Source organism: Ornithodoros turicata, chromosome 4 (genome assembly GCF_037126465.1).
Source record: "Ornithodoros turicata isolate Travis chromosome 4, ASM3712646v1, whole genome shotgun sequence".
In the NCBI taxonomy this organism is placed as follows: domain Eukaryota; kingdom Metazoa; phylum Arthropoda; class Arachnida; order Ixodida; family Argasidae; genus Ornithodoros; species Ornithodoros turicata.
Window position 1 is genome coordinate 42,410,043 of NC_088204.1, and position 18,096 is coordinate 42,428,138.

The window sequence follows — 18,096 nt, forward strand, 5'->3', positions numbered from 1 at the left end:
CTACCCAGAGCTGACGAGCCGCAAACACGGCGAAACACGTGTCCTCTGGTGCTGTCGCATCGTTCCATGAGTATCTGTTTCTCTGCGTGCAGCCATAGAAGCCGTCTTAATCTGTAATTTTGAATTTCAAACACGTCTAGTGTCATTTACTTGTCTCTCTAATGGCTTTTTCCCGCTGATTATAATTCACTGTCTTGCGCTGTGGCATTGAGGAGTGCTCAGTCACCCCCCCCCCCCCCCCCAGGTGTATATCGCTCGCTGAGCGACCCCTGATTTGCCAATTCCGAACGATGCGCAGCTACCCAGAGCTGACGAGCCCCAAACACGGCGAAACACGTGTCCTCTGGTGCTGTCGCATCGTTCCATGAGTATCTGTTTCTCTGCGTGCAGCCATAGAAACCATCGTAATCTGTAATGTTGAATTTCAAACACGTCTAGTGTCATTTACTTGTCTCTCGAATGGCTTTTTTCCGCTGATTATAATTCACCGGCTTGGACTGTGGCATTGAGGAGTGCTCAGTCACCCTCCCAGGTGTATACCGCTCGCTGAGCGACCCCTGGTTTGCCAATTCCGAACGATGCGCAGCTACCCAGAGCTGACGAACCGCAAACACGGCGAAACACGTGTCCTCTGGTGCTGTTGCATCGTTCCATGAGTGTCTATATATATATATGCTCGATGTGCAGCCACAGAGCATTAGCTATTTTTCCTTTGTATATGTACTTGCTGGCTTGCACGGCGGCCTCCACAGGTGGCGCTGTCACCGTGGAACATTGATGTCTCGCCGAGACGCACTGTTAGTGCCGACCCAAGATCGTGTCACTTCCCTACGCCGGGCTGACGAGTCCCAGGTAGGACGAAACAGCTGTACTCGGCTGGGCTGTACTCGGCTGTACTCTGGTTGTTTAAAATGGCGTAAGACTAGAAGATTAGGTTTCTTGGTAACATCCGATCGGTGATTGTTGAATCTAATTCGGAAAGAAGTTTTTGTCTGACCCACGTATTGGGCCCGGCATGTGTTGCATTGGATTACATAGATAACGTTGCATGAGTTACAGTCCGCGTCTGCGTTGATCTTGACGGTCAAGTTGGAATTCGTACTTCTGACTGTTTGTGCGGTCTACATTAACTTGCAAATCTGGCGTCTCCTGCCATTACATGGATGACAGCCCGCCGGAGATTTAGTGCGTTCGCCTACTTTAGAGCGAACCAAGCTATCTTGTAAGTTACATGTACGTCTGTAAGCGACACGTGGTGGATCAGGAAATATGTTTTTCGTGCGTTCTGACTGGAGAAGGATACTGTGGTGGCGGCTGAGTATGCTGTTAATGTTTGGGATATTTCCGGCAAATGTTACAGTTAAGTTCACAGCATTACCTTCTGATTTGTTTTGTCTTTTTTCGAGTAAGCTTAGAAGGTTTGCCTTGCGAGCTCTGTTGAGAGCATCTTGAACTACATCGGGTGGATACGGGTAACTGTCAACCGACAAAGATTTGCTGCAGCTGTTTTAAATTTCTGTCCAGATCGTCGTCATTCGAGCAGATTTTCCTATACCGAAGAGCGTGACTGTAGGGAATGGCCAGTTTCGTGTGGCGAGGATGACAACTACGGAATGACAAGTACTGCTGAAAGTCTGTGGGTTTACGGAACAGATCAGACATTAAAACTCCATTGATTAGCTTAATTTGAACATCAAGAAAGCTATTCGTGACGGGAGAATAGGTGTGGGTGAAGTTAATAGAAGTGTGGAACTCATTGAAATCGCGTATAAATTCGAATAGGCTGTCTTCCGAATGTGGCCAGATCAGAAATACGTCATCAAGGTACCGCTTGTATAAAGTGTGTATGCCCTCACGCGTGCTCAAGAATGCTTCTTCTAGAGAACCCATGAATAGATTTGCATACTTTGGTGCCATCTTAGTGCCCATAGCGGTGCCATTGACTTGTAAATAGTGTCCATCGTTAAATTCAAAGTTGTTGTTCTTTAGGATAAGTTTTAATAGAGTTGATACGACAGATGGATCACAAGAAGAATCAGAGCTGCAGCCTGCCTCGGCTGCAGCTATGCCATCATCGTGGGGAATATTGGTATATAGGGAAGAAACATCTAACGCAACTAGGAGACTAGATGGGGGTGGCTGACTTTGATTTAGTATTTGCAGGAACCGATGAGTGTCCTTGATGTACGATGGTAGTCGCGGGGGTATGTCCTTAAGAAGATTATCTACGAAGCTACAGAGTTTTTCAGTGGCTGCCCCATTGCAGGAGACGATTGAACGCCCGGGGTGCCCCGGTTTAGGAATCTTTGAGAGCATGTAGAATTTACCTGGCTTTGAGTTACGGGGAAGGAGGTATTCATATAACGCCGAATCTATCTTCTTTGCGGCCTTTAATGCCTTTAGATGTTTTGTGATATCTGAAAGAATCTGTTCCGTGGGATCAGCATCTGAAGTTTTGTAAAACGTGGCACAATCAAATTGTCGCAGTCCCTCATCGATATAATCCTGCATATTCATTACGACAATTATCCTTTATCTGCCCATCCTGACATCCTGACATCCTTTATCTGCCCTTTAGGTTTTTCGATTCTTTAAGATGCGACAGACTACTTTGCTCGGCTTGGATCAAATTTGGTTTTGTTTTGCGGGAAGAGGAATTGTATGATGTAATTATAACTCTTTGAACTGCCTTTGTATATATATCGAGAGCTTTCTCGCGATTGGGCTCTGGCGTAAATGCACACGGTATTTGAAAGGTTTGGGTGTTGTATCAGGCTTATCATGAGAATACTCTTTGAGGCGCATACGTCTTGCAAAATTATCTAAATCGAGGTGGAGTTGGTATTCGTCTACCTTGTTATTATTTGGGCAGAATGAAAGCCCACGGCTAAGAAGTGATAGTGCAGAATCGCCGAGGGGGTGGGACGACAAATTAACAACATCTTGAGGTGATGTTGGTGTCGTGAGCGTTAGGATTTTGATTGTTACAGTGTTCGCCTTCACCTTGGGAATCTAACGAAGGAGTGATTATGCAACTTCTGCCTGCGAGATTCGCGTTATATTTAGACATAAGGTCAGGATCTATCTGGTCCCTTGTCATTTTTTTTACATTTGGTGTTATTCACCGTTTCTTCAAAGTTCCTAGTGAACAGTGCCAATTCTGACTCATGCGCGTCCGTAAGGGTGACAGTATCCCGGATAGTTTTAGCTTGCTGAGATATTTCTGCAGTTGTTTCCTCGCAGTGGGCTATCAGAACTTCTAGTAATGCAGTAAAGGCGTTGTTAGAGGTTTCATTCCACTTCTTTTGAACGGTGTTGTTCAGAGGGAAGGTTGGCTGGTGCTTAATTGCGAGTCCTTTAGGAATTTTGTTATAATCGCTATAGACTTGCAGTGCGGTACGGTGGGAATTGTAACGTATACATTTGTCGCTTAATTGTCGGAGTTTTAAAAATGCCTTTGAGCTTTTCAATGAGTTCCACACTTCTATTAACTTCACTCACACCTATTCTCCCGTCACTGTTAGCTTTCTTGGTGTTCAAATTAAGCTAACCAATGGAGTTTTAACATCTGATCTGTTCCGTAAACCCACAGACTCTCAGCAGTACTTGTCATTCTGTAGTTGTCATCCTCGCCACACGAAACTGGCTCAGTCAAGCTCTTCGGTATAGGAAAATCTGCTCGAATGACTACGATCTGGACAGAAATTTAAAACAGCTTCCTACAAACCTTTGTCGGTCGTCAGTATCCACCCGATCTAGTTCAAGATGCTCTCAACAGAGCTCGCAAGGCAAACCGTCTAATGGCAAAAGGGCAAGGGTGCAGGCCAGCTGGTACATGGTGAAAAAATTTGGAACCCGAGAAAAGGACAGAGGAGGGACGACACGACACGTCTAAGCTTACTCGAGAAAAGACAAAACAAATCAGAAAGCATTATGAGAGAACTGATGTTCTGAGGCTGGAACAACACAGAAAGGACAATCACATACAAAGCCTCAAGTTGCTCAAGTTGCCTGCTCATCTTTCATCTTCCAGCAGAAAGCAATGCTGTGAACTTAACTGTAACATTCGTAGGAAATATCCCAAACATTAACAGCATACTTAGCCGCCACCACAGTATCCTTCTCCAGTGAGAACGCACGAACAACATATTTCCTGATCCACCACGTGTCGCTTACAGACGTACACGTAACTTACAAGATAGCTTGGTTCGCTCTAAAGTAGGCGAACCCACTAACTCTCCGGCGACCTGTCATCCATGCACTGGCAGGAGATGCCAGATTTGTAAGTTAACGCAGACCGCACAAACAGTCGAAAGTATGAATTCCAAATTTACCGTCAAGATCAACGCAGACGTAGACTGTAACTCATGCAGCGTTATCTATGTAATCTAATGCAACACATTCCGGGCCCAATACGTGGATCAGACAAAAACTTATTTCCGAATTAGATTCAACAATCACCGATCGGATCTTACCAAGAAACCTAATCTTCCAGTCTCACGCCATTTCAAACAACCAGAACATTCAATCAACAAAGTCTCAGTTTTTATTCTCCAGTCGAACTTCTCCGACCGCTTCCGGGAACAACGTGAATCCTACCTAATTTACGAATGCCGATCGGCCATTAACGAGAACCCTGGCAGGCTGTCAACAATAAGAAGTTTAACTACCTAGATAAGACCCTGTTGCCTTTTCTTGTTTGAGCCGGATCAAAATCCCCACTGACCCAGAAGGACGATGACCCCACTCCTGGACCTGACACAAAAGCATTCTGGAATTTTCCCAATTGACAACCTCCAGGTGGGGGAAATTTCCCCCAACCGATCAGGACGTCATTCCCAAACCCCTTATCAGCCTCGTGGCCACATTTAGCTATTTCGTCCCGAAGAAGGCGGAGCTTCCGCCGTAACGTAGACATCCTCCCTAACTTTTCTAATTTTTCAGTTTTAATAAACCCTTCTTTGTTACTTCCCCTACTTTACTTTCGTCTTCTGTCTCCCATTTATTTCAACGTCACAGGTAACGGCTCCGGTATCAGGTGAACAAAGAGATCAGATGTTCTCATTGGGACAACTTCATAGCTTTTATAATTAAAAAGTTAATTATTGAAAGTTAACTAAGACATTGCCTTAGGAGTTTGCTAATAGCCTCCTAAGGAGTGCCCTTCGGCATATGCTATATTGCAATTGATTTAATCTCGGAAAAGGTGATATATATATATATATATATATACAGATACTCATGGAACGATGCGGCAGCACCAGAGGACACGTGTTTCGCAGTGTTTGCGGCTCGTCGGCCCTGGGTAGCTGCGCATCGTTCCGAATTGGCAAACCAGGGGTCACTCAGCGGGCGATATTGAACAGTTAGACTTTCACGGCTGCTACGTGACGTAGCAGCCGTCTGTCTGTCTGTCTGTAAGCCAGTGAAGTATAAAATGAAAAGAGCTCCGGCTATTTTTCATTTTTTATATATATATATATATATATATATATATTTTAATATGTTCGGATTTAGCTTGGACACCCTGTACACTCGGCTCGGACTTCGGAGGCAGTGTCACCTTTCTATTGTTCGCCACCGCTCTGGCTGGCGCTCGCCGGAAGCCGCGACAGGCCGCTGGAGAAAACGTTGGAAAAACGTATCATGTGGTTGGGAATTAAGAGTAACATACGTGGAAATCTCCAGGCCCTTGGTAACAAAAGCAGGAAATGAGCGATCAGTGCTGACCAGATATTGCAAAACCGTGGCTTTTTTATAGCCTTATGTTGAAGGCATAATACTGCAGGAATGGTAAGGAATACTTTGTCCTGGTTGCTTTTCTGAAAAAGGAACCGATTCCTTGCGTGGCTGATTTTCTGTGAGCGGAATAACAGCAAAAATTTATTTATTTTAGGAAGAGCTTAGTGATGTTTGCTGGCAGCGAGGCAAATTGAAATGCCCGGCGTCGTACGTGTATTACGCAACTAAAACCGACAAACAATTTCAGGGAATGCTGTGGAGGACAGGCATAATTGAAGGCGTCTACTGGATGGGCCATTTCCTTGATGCCGGCTTGGTGATTATAACAGCTGTATCCCTGATGTACGGGCCGTTGTTTGTGTTGCCAAATAGTTCGGGAACAACATTTCTGCAATACACCAATCCTGCTATCATGCTCCTCATCCTACTACTCTTCGGAGCCCTTACCATATTACATGGAATGTTCCTCTCCGTTTTCATCTGGAGGCGTAAGTTTCCTCTTGTTACGTCTCTCCTTCATTGCTGGTTTCATTCAAAAACTAACTGTTGGCGACTTTACAATAAAAACCAGGGGCTGTGAACAAAGCAGAACGGACATATCTAGCTGTGTCCTGTCTGGTTTATTTACTGTCCCTGGCTTTTAGTGTAAGGTCGCCAATAGTCAGTCATGTACCAACCGGCCACATAGTTTTCGTGATCGTTCCGTCATTCAGCAAGGTCATAAAATGCGTTGATATTTTCAGATGAAATGTCCTTCGTGGTGTCCGCCGTCTACTGGTTTTCTATGACTGTTGTACCTTATGTCTGCTTGCAAAATCTGTTTGGTCACGGTTACTACTTTGTCAACGGAGCGGTGAAAATGTGGTCTTCCATTTCACCATTCATGTACTTGCACTGGTGCTTCAGGGTTATCGAACGGTACGAGAAATATAGTGAGTATGCGCCGTTTAGTCTTCGAGAACAGTATAAAATTGACAAAAGAAATGACAATCGAATAAGATCAGTACAGTACAGGTACAGATGCTCCGGTGACAATTGCCTGTGCAATGACGCGGGAGCTCCATGCAGCACAATATCTGCAGTAAATATATTTAATTTATTTATTTATTATACCATAAAGGCCCATACGGGCATTACATAAGGGGGGACGAAATGATAGCATCACAGCGCACAACAGCACAACAAAAGCGAATAACACACACACACACACAAAGTATCAAAGGCACACAATGTAAACGAAATACACAGGAACGTGACAGACATATGACAGAGGTGTGTCATATGAGTAGATCTCACAGTCCTCTTTTAAACTCAATGGTGTTGGTGATTGAAACAAGAGATGAGGGTAAGGTGTTCCACTCGGAAATCGCTAATGGGATGAATGACTTGGAAAAGCTCAATGTACGAGCTCTAGGGCAACAACAACAACTTTATTTTCGGTCTTGGAGAGTGGGGAGTTTCATCGCAACAGGCGATACTCTACCCCAGTGCTTGGTGGAATGGGGGGAATAAAATAACGAGCCCCTTTACAATAACGATCGAAGTCCGATGGTGTCCAGAAATGTCAGAAGAGCTTTGAGCGCAGAGCGTTGCTGGGCTGGATTGGGCCAGGGACCAAGCAATTTCGGTAGGGAGAAAGGGCCAGAGTCCAGCTGACGAAGAAACTCGGAGAGTGTGATTCGGGAAGGTTCGTAGTGAGGGCAATGAAGAAGAATGTGCTCCAGATCCTCAAGAGCACCACAGTGGCAACAGGTGGGAGAATCAATTTGTCTCAAGCGGTAACGCCACTGAGCTGTAAAGGCCACATCGAGGCGCATGCGGTGGATTAATGCAGCATCCTGACGAGATGTGTTTCGTGGCATGCGGAAAGCGAGCATGGGATCAACTCTGTTCAACATAGAGGGGGGAAGAATGTCGGTTGTCCGTTGGCGGGAAGCCAGGGGTGTCACTAGACGTCGCAGAATTGAACGGCGGTCTCCTCTGAGCAGAACAATACGGGTCCGGTTCCGAGACGAGAGTGCTGCTTCTGCGGCGCTGTCGGCCTGCTCGTTCCCCACGACACCACAATGGGCTGGAACCCACTGGAGAACGAGCCTGTGGCCTGCGGCGTAGATAGTGTGGTAAGCCATTAACACGTCGGTGACTAGGGGTGCGGATGGGCCTCGTATGCCGGAAGTTTCAATTGCTTGAAGTGCAGATTTGGAGTCTGTAAAGACTGCCCATTCCCGGGGTGGAAAATCAGCGATGTGTTGTAGAAAGAAAAGGATGGCATAGAGTTCCGCAGCTGTGGAGGAGGTTGGATGTGAAAGGCGTCTTCCGTGCACGACGCCTTCGGATGGAATGACGAAGGCTGAGGCGGACTTGTTGTTTCGGGATGCGCCATCAGTATATGCTGCCGTAAACGTAGAAAACTTCTCGTCTACCAGAGCATGAAAATGGGCTCGGAGGACTTGAGGGGGGACCTGATCTCTTCTTTGCAGAAGGTTTGGGAGGCGTACAAACGTGGGCGGTACCGGGAGAGACCAGGGGGCTTCCGGCGGTATAGTGTCCTTAGTTATGAAGCCAGTGAGAGTCTGGCGTGTCCTCTGCGCTACTCGGTAGAGGTCGCTTCCAGGGCGGTATCGAATTTTCCTGAGTAGCGGGTGGCGGGGAATGTGAGCACGCAAACGGAGGTAGTGCCGAGCCGTTTCCCGTTCACGGAGAACTTCGAGCGGGAGCTCACCAGCTTCAGCCAGTACTTGTCGTGTTTCAGCCATTCTTGGAACTCCGAGGCATCGACGAAGGCTTCGAGCAAACAGGGACCGAAGCGTATTTAATGAAGTTGTTGATATCCTGTGCAGAATAGGAAGGCTGTAAAGCACAGTTGCCCTCACCAATGCCGCGTGAACCGCGAGCAGGGAACGCTGATCACAGCCCCATCCTGGGCCAGAAAGATGTTGGATTGCGGGGAGCCATCGCTGCACTTTAGTTTCAAGGTGTTTAATGTGCCGAGCCCAGCGCAAGTCCGAGTCGATTACCACGCCAAGGAAGCGGTGAAAGCGTACTGGTTCTAGCTTCTTTGAGCCAAGCCAAAGTGGGAAATTGGCCATAGCTTTACGCGTGAAAGGGAGCTCGACACACTTTTCGGGTGAAAGGTCCATCCCGAGGTGCGTCAGGTACGTATGGATATTGTTTAAAGCGAGCTGCAGGCGGCGCTGGAGAGCCGGGCGTGATTTTCCTACTGTCCAAAGGGCGACGTCATCTGCATACACGGAGAACGACACTTTGCGAGGAATTACTGATTGTAGGCCGGCCATCACCACGTTAAACAGTGTCGGGCTGAGAATGCTTCCTTGGGGGACTCCTTGGGGAACAGGATGCTGAGGGCTTTGGCCTTGGGACGTACGGACAGCGACAGTTCGGTCCGTAAGGAAGTCGTGGAGCCAGATGAAGAGCCGACCGGATACTCCAAACGAGCGCAAGGCATGCAGCACACAAATGTGCGAGACGGTATCATAGGCGCGCTTGATGTCGAGGAAGACCGATCGGACGATCCGTCGATGGGCTCGAGCATGTTGAACTGTAGAGACTAGGTCGAGAACTGGATCCATGGAGCTTCGGTGGCGACGAAATCCAGCCATTTCGTGAGGGAACGCACGTCGTTTTTCGAGCCACCAGTCGAGGCGATGCAGAACCATTCTCTCCATCAGTTTCCCCATACAGCTTGTCAGGCTCACCGGGCGAAAGGAGGATAGGGCATTTGGGGGCTTGCCTGGTTTCAGGATGGGAACAACCAAGGCCTCCTTCCATGTATGTGGTAAAGATCCTTGTTGCCAAGACGTGTTATAGACATGAAGGAGAGCTTGGAGTGACCGCTCGTCAAGGTTTCGGAGGGCGGCATAGGTGATTTTATCGGGCCCAGGGGACGAGCTGGCGTTCACAAGCTTCAACGCTGCCTTTAGCTCGATTAGTGTGAAGTCGCGGTCCATAACTTCCGGGGGACGGGGCCAGTCGTGGTGAAGTTCAGCCGTCAAACTGTGGACAAAACTGCGGTGTAGGGGCGTGGTCGAGGCAGCCGCCGGAGTCGTTAGTACCACACAGAAGTCCGTCGCAAGCGTGTTCTCGTCTACACGCTGAACGAGAGCCAAGGCCGCGAGAGGATTCTTTTGAGGGGGCGCCTCCTTCAGAGAACGGATTGTCCGCCAGATCTTCGTGGCCGGATCGAACGGTGAAAGGTGGTGGCAAAACTTACGCCAACGCTTCCTGTCCTCGTTTTTAAGTTCTCGTGTTACTTTAGCTTTCATCCGGCGGTATTCCACAATGTCCGTAAGTTGCCCTGTCCGACGAGCCGTTCTTTCTGCTCGGCGACGTAATGCTCTAAGGTGATTAATAGCGGGGGAATGGCCGATATGGCCTGTTACCCTTTTAGACGTGACCACCGCGTCCTGAATACCGCGGGTAATTGCTTGAGAGAGAGCCTCTGGGGACATACCGGTGTGCACAGATGTTCTGAGGCCCTCACGAAAACGTCTCCAGTTTGTGAAAGAAATCAGTCCAGCAGTGGCTGAGAGGGGCAGTCTGTCGTGCGAAATATATAGAGGAAAATGATCGCTGCCTCTAGTGTCGACGTCCGTAGCGCACGACAAGTGGCGAATCATGTCGGTTGAGGACCACGAGAGGTCCAATACATCAAGTGACAGTGGGGATCGCATGTAAGTGGGCTCGCGGTTGTTCAGCAGGCACATGTTATTATTCTCCATTGCCTCTAACAACCTCCTTCCCCTACTGTCTGTCCTTCGGCTTCCCCAGGCCGAGTGATGTGCATTGAAGTCCCCTAGCACAAGCGCCGGGGCTTCCAGAGAACCAAGTAAGCGTTCGAGGTCACTCCACGGGACCTGTACCGCGGGACGGATATAGATACTGACGACCGTTAACAGCATGGGGCCAAGGCGGATCCTGCATGTGACGTAATCATAAGAGCGATGACAAACTGAGCCGATGGGTGCAGCAACGAGGTCATTGCGAACGTATAGCGCTGCTCTACTCTCAGGGGAATCATGAGAGCGATAGATTGTGTATCCACTAACACGATGTGTACAATCCATGCCGTGTTCGCATATAGCTATGAAAGGGAACTTGTACTGTTGGAGATGTAATTTAAAATCTGGGAGCTTGTTACGCAGGCTTCGAGGATTCCACTGCATGGCCAGGGCTTTTTTATACAATTCCGTCATGCTGATGCGAAGATAATGCCTCCAGTGCCAGAAGCGCTTGAACCTCGGGCAGTTGCGACGCACCAGGAAAAGCAGAGACAATGGCCTTAAGGGCAGCGAGTACCGCTGAGAAAAGTCCCAGAGGAGGCATATATTGGGGGGCTGATGAGGGTGCTGGTTCCGTCACACTGGCGTAAGTGTTTGTAATCTGTCTCGATGGACGAGGAGGCGGTGCGCTTGTGATAGGCGTAGCCGCGACTGTGTTCAGCGACCCTCGTTTACCTGGTGCAGATCGAGGGGGTAGTGCAGGAAATTCTTGTACATTTGGACGAGACGGGAGTGTGGCACTAGCATCCCTAGGAGCGTCAGACGGAAGTCGTAGGGTTCGGTCTTGGTGCCTCTTGGTGGCGGCGGTCTTGACAGGACATAAAGAAAATGATGCGGGATGGCTGGATTGGCAGTTAGCACACTTTGGCTCTCGTTTATTGTTGCAGTCTGATCTCCGGTGAGGTCCGGCGCAGATGCCACACCGTGTAGAACCTCGGCAATTTCGTGCAATATGGCCAAATCGTTGGCAGTTATAACACTGTATGGGGCCTTCTATGTACTCTTGGACTGTGAAGGTCTGAAACCCAAGGGCAATTCGGGGAGGAAGACGATTGTAGGTTCAAAAGTCAGGATAACGCTCCGTAACGGGGTGAACACATCACTGCCATCTTCTGCTAGGGAATGCCGAACCTGTCGCCGTGCTGATAAAACCCCTGCGTCTTTAAGATAGAGCACGAGGTCGTCGTTCGAATACTCTCTTGGAACATCATATATCTTGCCCATATTTCTGGCGTACGATTGGGGTATGGATGGTATCACCGGAATGCCAGCTAAGCACTTAGCAGACAAAAGGTTGCGGGCGGCTGCTTCGGACCGTACGGAGACGAAGAGAGAACCATCTCGGTGGAAACGGTGGTGCATAACCTGTTGTTGGGTTAGCAGGCGTATCTCACTAGCGACCGCATTAGGATTCACCTTCCAGAAGGAGTAGTCAGTAGTTGCTGGTCGAAACAGTATGGGAATACCGCCGGCTCGGTTCTTCTTGTAGGTGACAGTGGTGAACGGGTCATGAAGTGAAGTGGCAAGGTTGCTATCGTTCATCGCATCTGTCTGCTGAGGAGCTGGCGGTGCCGAGGTGTCCATGGTGTTATCGGGAACATTCACGATCTGTGGAATGTTGGGATCACCAGAGGATGGGCTCCCTACCCGTTGGCGTTTGGCGGGGCTGACGGGGACCTGTTGACCTGTGGGAAGTGTCATAGAGACGTTGGACCTCCCGTCCAGATTACGGCGGGAGGTCCGTGATGGTTTGATTTCTTTTTCAACGGCTCTGAAAAAGCCGAAGCCGTTCCACTTCACAACGACGGTTATCCTCGTTGCTGCTTATCGTCGTTGCTGCTTATCAGGGAATCTCAGCTCTAGGGCAGATGATATAGGAAGGATGTTGAATTCGACTTAGTCGACGGTGAGGAGTTGACAAATTAATGTCGACGGAAGGAACCTGTGAGTAATATAATCTATGGAATAAAGACAGCCGTGCTATTTTTCTAGGAACAGCAAGAGGGGGAATGGCAACATCTTGTTTCAAGGTTGTAATCCTAGTAAATCTAGAGTAATTAGATGTTATGAACCTTACGGCGCTATTCTGAACAGCTTCAAGGTCATTAATGTATGTTACTTGGTGTGGGCTCCACACAGCGGCGGCGTATTCAAGTTTACTACGAACAAAGCTTTCGTAAGCTATTTGTTTAAATTTTTTTGTATAAAAAGTTGTTAAACTTTGGGTGTACACCTCTTGAAGTTACACTTCAGATAACCTAGAACTTTATTGGCGCCAGAGACTGTATTATGAATGTGAGTTTTCCAGTTCAAATCATGTGAGAGGTAAACCTGAGGTATTTAGTGAGAGCCGGAACTGAGAGTAGTAACTGAACAAGCGCAGAAAGTTGGGCTAGTTGGTGAGACAGCATACTGCAGATTTGCCACCAAAACAATTCAAACCATTCAAATCTGCAGTATGCTGTCTAACCAACTAGCCCAACTTTCTGCGCTTGTTCAGTTCCTTTCTTGTACGTCGGGCTTCTCTTCTACGTGTTACCCCAACATTTCATCACAGAACATTCCACATTATATTCTTCTGATTGGAGCGACTACGTGCCGTGCGAAGTCTGTCACCGTCGCCCTCAAGCAGGGGTTAGTTTTACCTGAGGTTCGAGAATTCTGTGGTGGTGTACCCCCGTCGAATGGGCATCTCAGGAGGTTTTACAAGATTCTACGTTCAGAGTTGTGGCGACAGGTTCGCTTCTACGTCCAATGCCTGCGAACGTCATGTGCGACTGTGGGAGCTAGTCAACATATAGCTTCAGAAGCTTCCGCCATTTGTTGAACCTTGCTTATGCCCATGGTGAAGTATTGTGGAAGGGCGTGTTGCGCGACCTTCTGATGATCAGCAGATCCTTACGCAGGGAACGGCGGCCGCAGCAAGTGGTTGTCATTGGTGATGTGCAGGTCCCCCTAAGGTGCGCAGTGTGCTGGAGTTGGGTCCGAAGTTTTGTATCCCGGCCCACCTTTCCAGGCATGATGCCCTCACGCTTGTAAGGAAGGTTACACAATGTTTGAAGGAGGAAGACAAGGACAGTTGTGTGAGGGATGGCATCGAGGCGCTTGAGGGGAGTTATTGTGCATCGAGGAGGATGATCGACGTGCATGTGATCAAGAGGTTTGTGCAGGACGCTGGGGTCTCCTTGTTGTTGGCTGATAAAGAAGGGGGATTTGTCATTATGCCTGACGCTGTGTTTGAAGCTAAGAAGTCGGAAGCTTTGGACAAGAACTTTGTCAAGGTGAATCAAAACGTCTTCAAGGATGCTAAGCGAAGAGCCTTAGTATTGTGCTCCAGCCTTGAGCTCGGAGCGTTGACGAAGAATATCAGAAAAACCAAGGTAGGGTTTCTTGGCGTGTTTTTCGCTGTTAAGACGCACAAGGTCGATGCCCCTTTGAGGACCATTCTTACAGAGAAGGGGACTTGGCAGAAGATTGTGAGTGGTTTCCTTCAGAAGCACTTGACTGTTGTCTCTTTTGAGGATCCCTATGTGATTCGTAACTCTCTGGCCGTGATGGACTACTTGGTGTCAGAGGACCCGGGTGTAGAAAACAAACAGGAAATACACCGAACGAAACCAACCCACGAGGTTCTGTATCCGTAACCTAACAATTTAGAACAGAACAAAGTAAACGTAATGAGCTATAGGTTACTAAAATTTAAAAAAAAATGCTAATTTATTCGGTCCCTTACACGGTTAGATGACGAGCGCGTGTCAGAACTCGGGGCGTCGCCCGACCTCCCTCGGCACAGCAGGAACCCCGAAGCCACCTTGGAAAAGAAAAACAATAAACCGCGGGGGATTCAAAGCTTTTTTGACATTTCTGGACACCATCGGACTTCGATCGTTAATGCGAAGGGGCTCATTATTTTATTCCCCTCATCCCACCAGCAATGGGTTAGAGTATTGCCTCTAGCAATGGACCTCCCCACTCTTCCTCTCAAAATAAAGTAGTTGTTTGGCCATGTTGTCTTCAACACAAGCATGCCAGCCGCCCCGTCACAGGACCACAGCGCTGAGCTGTTTTTAACGTCCTAGTAGAAATAAAAAGACATACCCTGGCTTCATGTTCCCTGCAGCCGGACAGACGGGTTCAGCAGAAGCAAGATGGGCGCCAGTTATGGGGAAACTACGTCCTCGTACGTCCGCAGGTCCACCCAGCCTGCGAAGGGACAGAGATATTCAGCGAATTCAACAAACAACCGAAGTTTATTTTGCCTTGATACACCGCGACCAGGCGCCCCGCGTAGTACAGCAACAGATAAGTACCCTCCGCTCCAGTCCCGTGAGCACATTCACCACACCCACACCCTCAAAACGCTTTCGGCGCACTCTTAAATGCTCTGCTTCCTGCGGCAGCGCCCTTTGGCGATAACAGTGTCCTGTCTGAGATGTCTGGTGGCGCCACCCCATAACTTCTATAGCCATTGCGAATAAATTTCTCATTTAATTTCCATCGAAATATTTCAGGAATCGATAGGCACCAAATTTATATGTCTACCACTTTCCGTTTTTATAAAAAAGCGTGAAATATGAGTACACACACACCGACTGAAAGTAACGTCAAGTAATGTAATGTTACACACGGAAGACCCCTTGCCTCCACCCTAGAGCACTGGAACGTAACTTTATTGTTCTCTTTCGCAACCTCTTCCTCTTCCTCTTCTACTCACTACAAGTAACATTCATGAACATTGGTCTCTTGCATACTGCAGGTTGAGTAAATGAAGCTGGTTTATTTCCTGATCTGTGCAGCAAACGAAATTTCGTGTGATCTTAACGAGGTAGCCAGTCACAGCAGTACCCCTAACAATATTTTTCTTGTTGCCTGGAACATTTATGATCTGATGAGTCTCACACACGGAATGAGCAGAGCTGCATTACTCTAAGTTACTCAGGATATAAGGTTGTTACGTAACTGAGTAAAAGTAACTTGTACTTGTAACTAGATACTTTTAGTGTATCTTGATTAAAATATCGAATACATTTTTATGCAGCTAGGTACTTGTAACTGTAAATGAGTTACTTTTTACGGGTAACTTTTACTCCTTTTTGAGTATTTTTTTGAGTACGTTTGAATCAAGAAATAGGCATCGACAGCGCGAGCTAAGTGGAGCCACCAGTGACGAAGTCCGCAACCCGGTGAAGCTCGATAAACTGTGCTGCAGACAATCCAATCCGTCAAACCTACCCAATCAGCGCGGTCGCTGCTTTCTCAGTCAGTCCTGCTCTTCTGCTCCCCCAATTCACCGCCTGTCACATGTCTGCACATGTCTGCCTATGCTTACGTTTGGCGCTTTTGGTCACGACCTACTCTATACTAGAGACCTGGAGAACTGGCAATCGCCTATGGGAGAGCCGGGTCATGGGATAGTTATGGTAGTGGCCACTGCAAGCGCCACATAGCATTATTGGGGAGAGGGAATGTCACTGTCACCATTGCCACCGTCTTTCGTGCTACCAGGCTGTTGCTAAGCACGCGTCATTCTCTCTCTTACTGCTTCGTCGTTGTCAACACAGCCCACCATGCCGCGGTTTTGGCAAGTCACGTGGTAACGTATAGTGCGGGCTAGCGCCAAATGCCTTAGCCAAGCGGCGATTGCCAGAACTACTATCCCGGTGCTGGGAGCTTTGAGGATGTCCAGGTCTCTAGTAGGTCGTGCCTTTGGTGTGGTTCGCGTCAGTGTCTGCCGTTCAACCGGTTCAAGTTGCCGATTCGATATGACGGAGCAATCTGAGTGTGACGTTGTGGACAATGGTAATGACACTGACAAAGAGGCTGCGTCACCCGTTGGCTGCTCTAGAGGAAGCACTTCGAATTTATGTCCAAAAAGGACAACTGAAACCTTGAATTGAAGTGTGCGTCGTGTGCACCTAAAACGAGACTTTTAAGAGTCTCGCTCACCTCCACCTCCAATCTGCGGAAACATATGATGGTAAGTGCGGGAACCTCTCATTATATATTTGCTTTGCCTCTCTCAAGATTTGCGAATGATCGGAAGGAATCCATGTGTGCATCGTATGGTACTGCGTATTTGCTGTATTATACTACCATGCCGCTGACTGGATACATTACAGCTGTTTCAAATTAATAACTTTCCTAGCGGTTTCATCTGTCAGCGATGAAGAACTTGGATAGGAGCAAGCAGGGGGGGGGGGGGGAGTTAACTGAAAGCATTCAGAATCCACATATGCCAATGCGTCTCTGCAAACCACTCCCGATATTCGGATGTATGGACGCGAGCGCTCAAGGTACTCGCAGGGTATGTGCAATATTGTTGGCTTATGAGTTACACATTTGGTGCCATCCATGTTATTTTGCGATTGCAATATGTGGCTTTCCTTTCCTTACCGTTTTAAAGAGTAGAAATTACTTCAGGCCAGCTTGCTTTCCATGCAGCCGCTTTTACACACACTTGGACCACTTGTATTGCTGAAACAGTACAAACAACTAACATGAAAGGCAAAGGCAAACAAATGGCAACTGTGCCCGTGTTTTTGTGGTTACTAGTATTGCTTGATTTGTTTATTTTTTGCAGAAGAAGTCAACAAAATGGTGCGACGGCTGATTGTCAATGGTTGCCTGCCCTTCAGCTTCATAGAGCAACCACACTTCAAACACATGATGAAGTGTGCATTTCCAGGAAGAGTTGAATGTCGACGAACACTTATGCACAATTTAGAAAAGGAGATGTCTCAGATGAAGAAAGAATTGAGGGATGCGCTCATGAAGTGCAACTACGTAGCATCAACAACAGACTGCTGGAACGCCCACAAAAAGTAATGGTTGTTTTGTTATTCATGCTTTAAGTTAAATCATTAATTAGGTTAAGCTGTTCTCACACATCATATCTTGGAGTAACAGCTCACTGGGTTAATGGCGAAACACTTGAAAGGGAATCATGCGCCCCGGCTGTGCAGAGGATCCATGGTCGGCACACATTTGATTTCCTAGCGTCTGCCTTGGAGTCCATATATGCAGACTACAATATAACAAACAAGCTTGTTTGCACTACCACTGACAGCGGTTCCCATTTTGTTAAGGCTTTTAGGTAAGGTAGCCCCATATGTGGATAATTTAAAATTCCAATAAGGAACAGTGACTCTCATTCTCATTTGTCATCACCCCAGTTGCTTTGGAAAACCTGTGACAGTCCAGGGCCCAGTACTAGAGAACGACATGAATGAGGCTGACGTGGATGACGAATTCGAAGTCCCAATATGTGATGTGGTCACTAGTGCGGAAAATGAAGGTGACTTCCAGTACAGCCTACCGACTCAGCAGTGCTGTGCTTGTCATATGCTTAACTTAATTGCTACAAAAGTAAATATGAACTTGTTTGTTTTCGGAATCGCAGCAGTGATGGGGTTTAATATGCTGTTTTGGTCAGCTTCTGTAAGTTCCTCCGCGGAAGTAATGCCACAACAACAAATGCAGTTCTTATATGTATAGTTTGAATATGTGATGAACGGTTGTAGGTACTTAGCAATATCTTAAGGCAAAAAGCAGTGTT

The 18,096-nt window shown here is 47.6% G+C and overlaps 1 protein-coding gene across 3 annotated transcripts in view; it reads left to right on the forward strand.

Annotated features, from left to right (window-relative positions):
• The window catches only part of LOC135391463 (phospholipid-transporting ATPase ABCA3-like), a 288,004-nt gene that overhangs the window by 113,898 nt on the left and 156,010 nt on the right, over positions 1 to 18,096 (forward strand). For 2 of the 3 annotated variants that reach the window (XM_064621719.1, XM_064621721.1), the window contains 2 exons: positions 5,990 to 6,230; positions 6,486 to 6,674. In XM_064621719.1, the coding sequence (XP_064477789.1) occupies positions 5,990 to 6,230; positions 6,486 to 6,674 (430 nt within the window). The remainder of the gene's footprint in view (positions 1 to 5,989; positions 6,231 to 6,485; positions 6,675 to 18,096) is intronic. The other variant, XM_064621720.1, reaches the window with a different exon arrangement.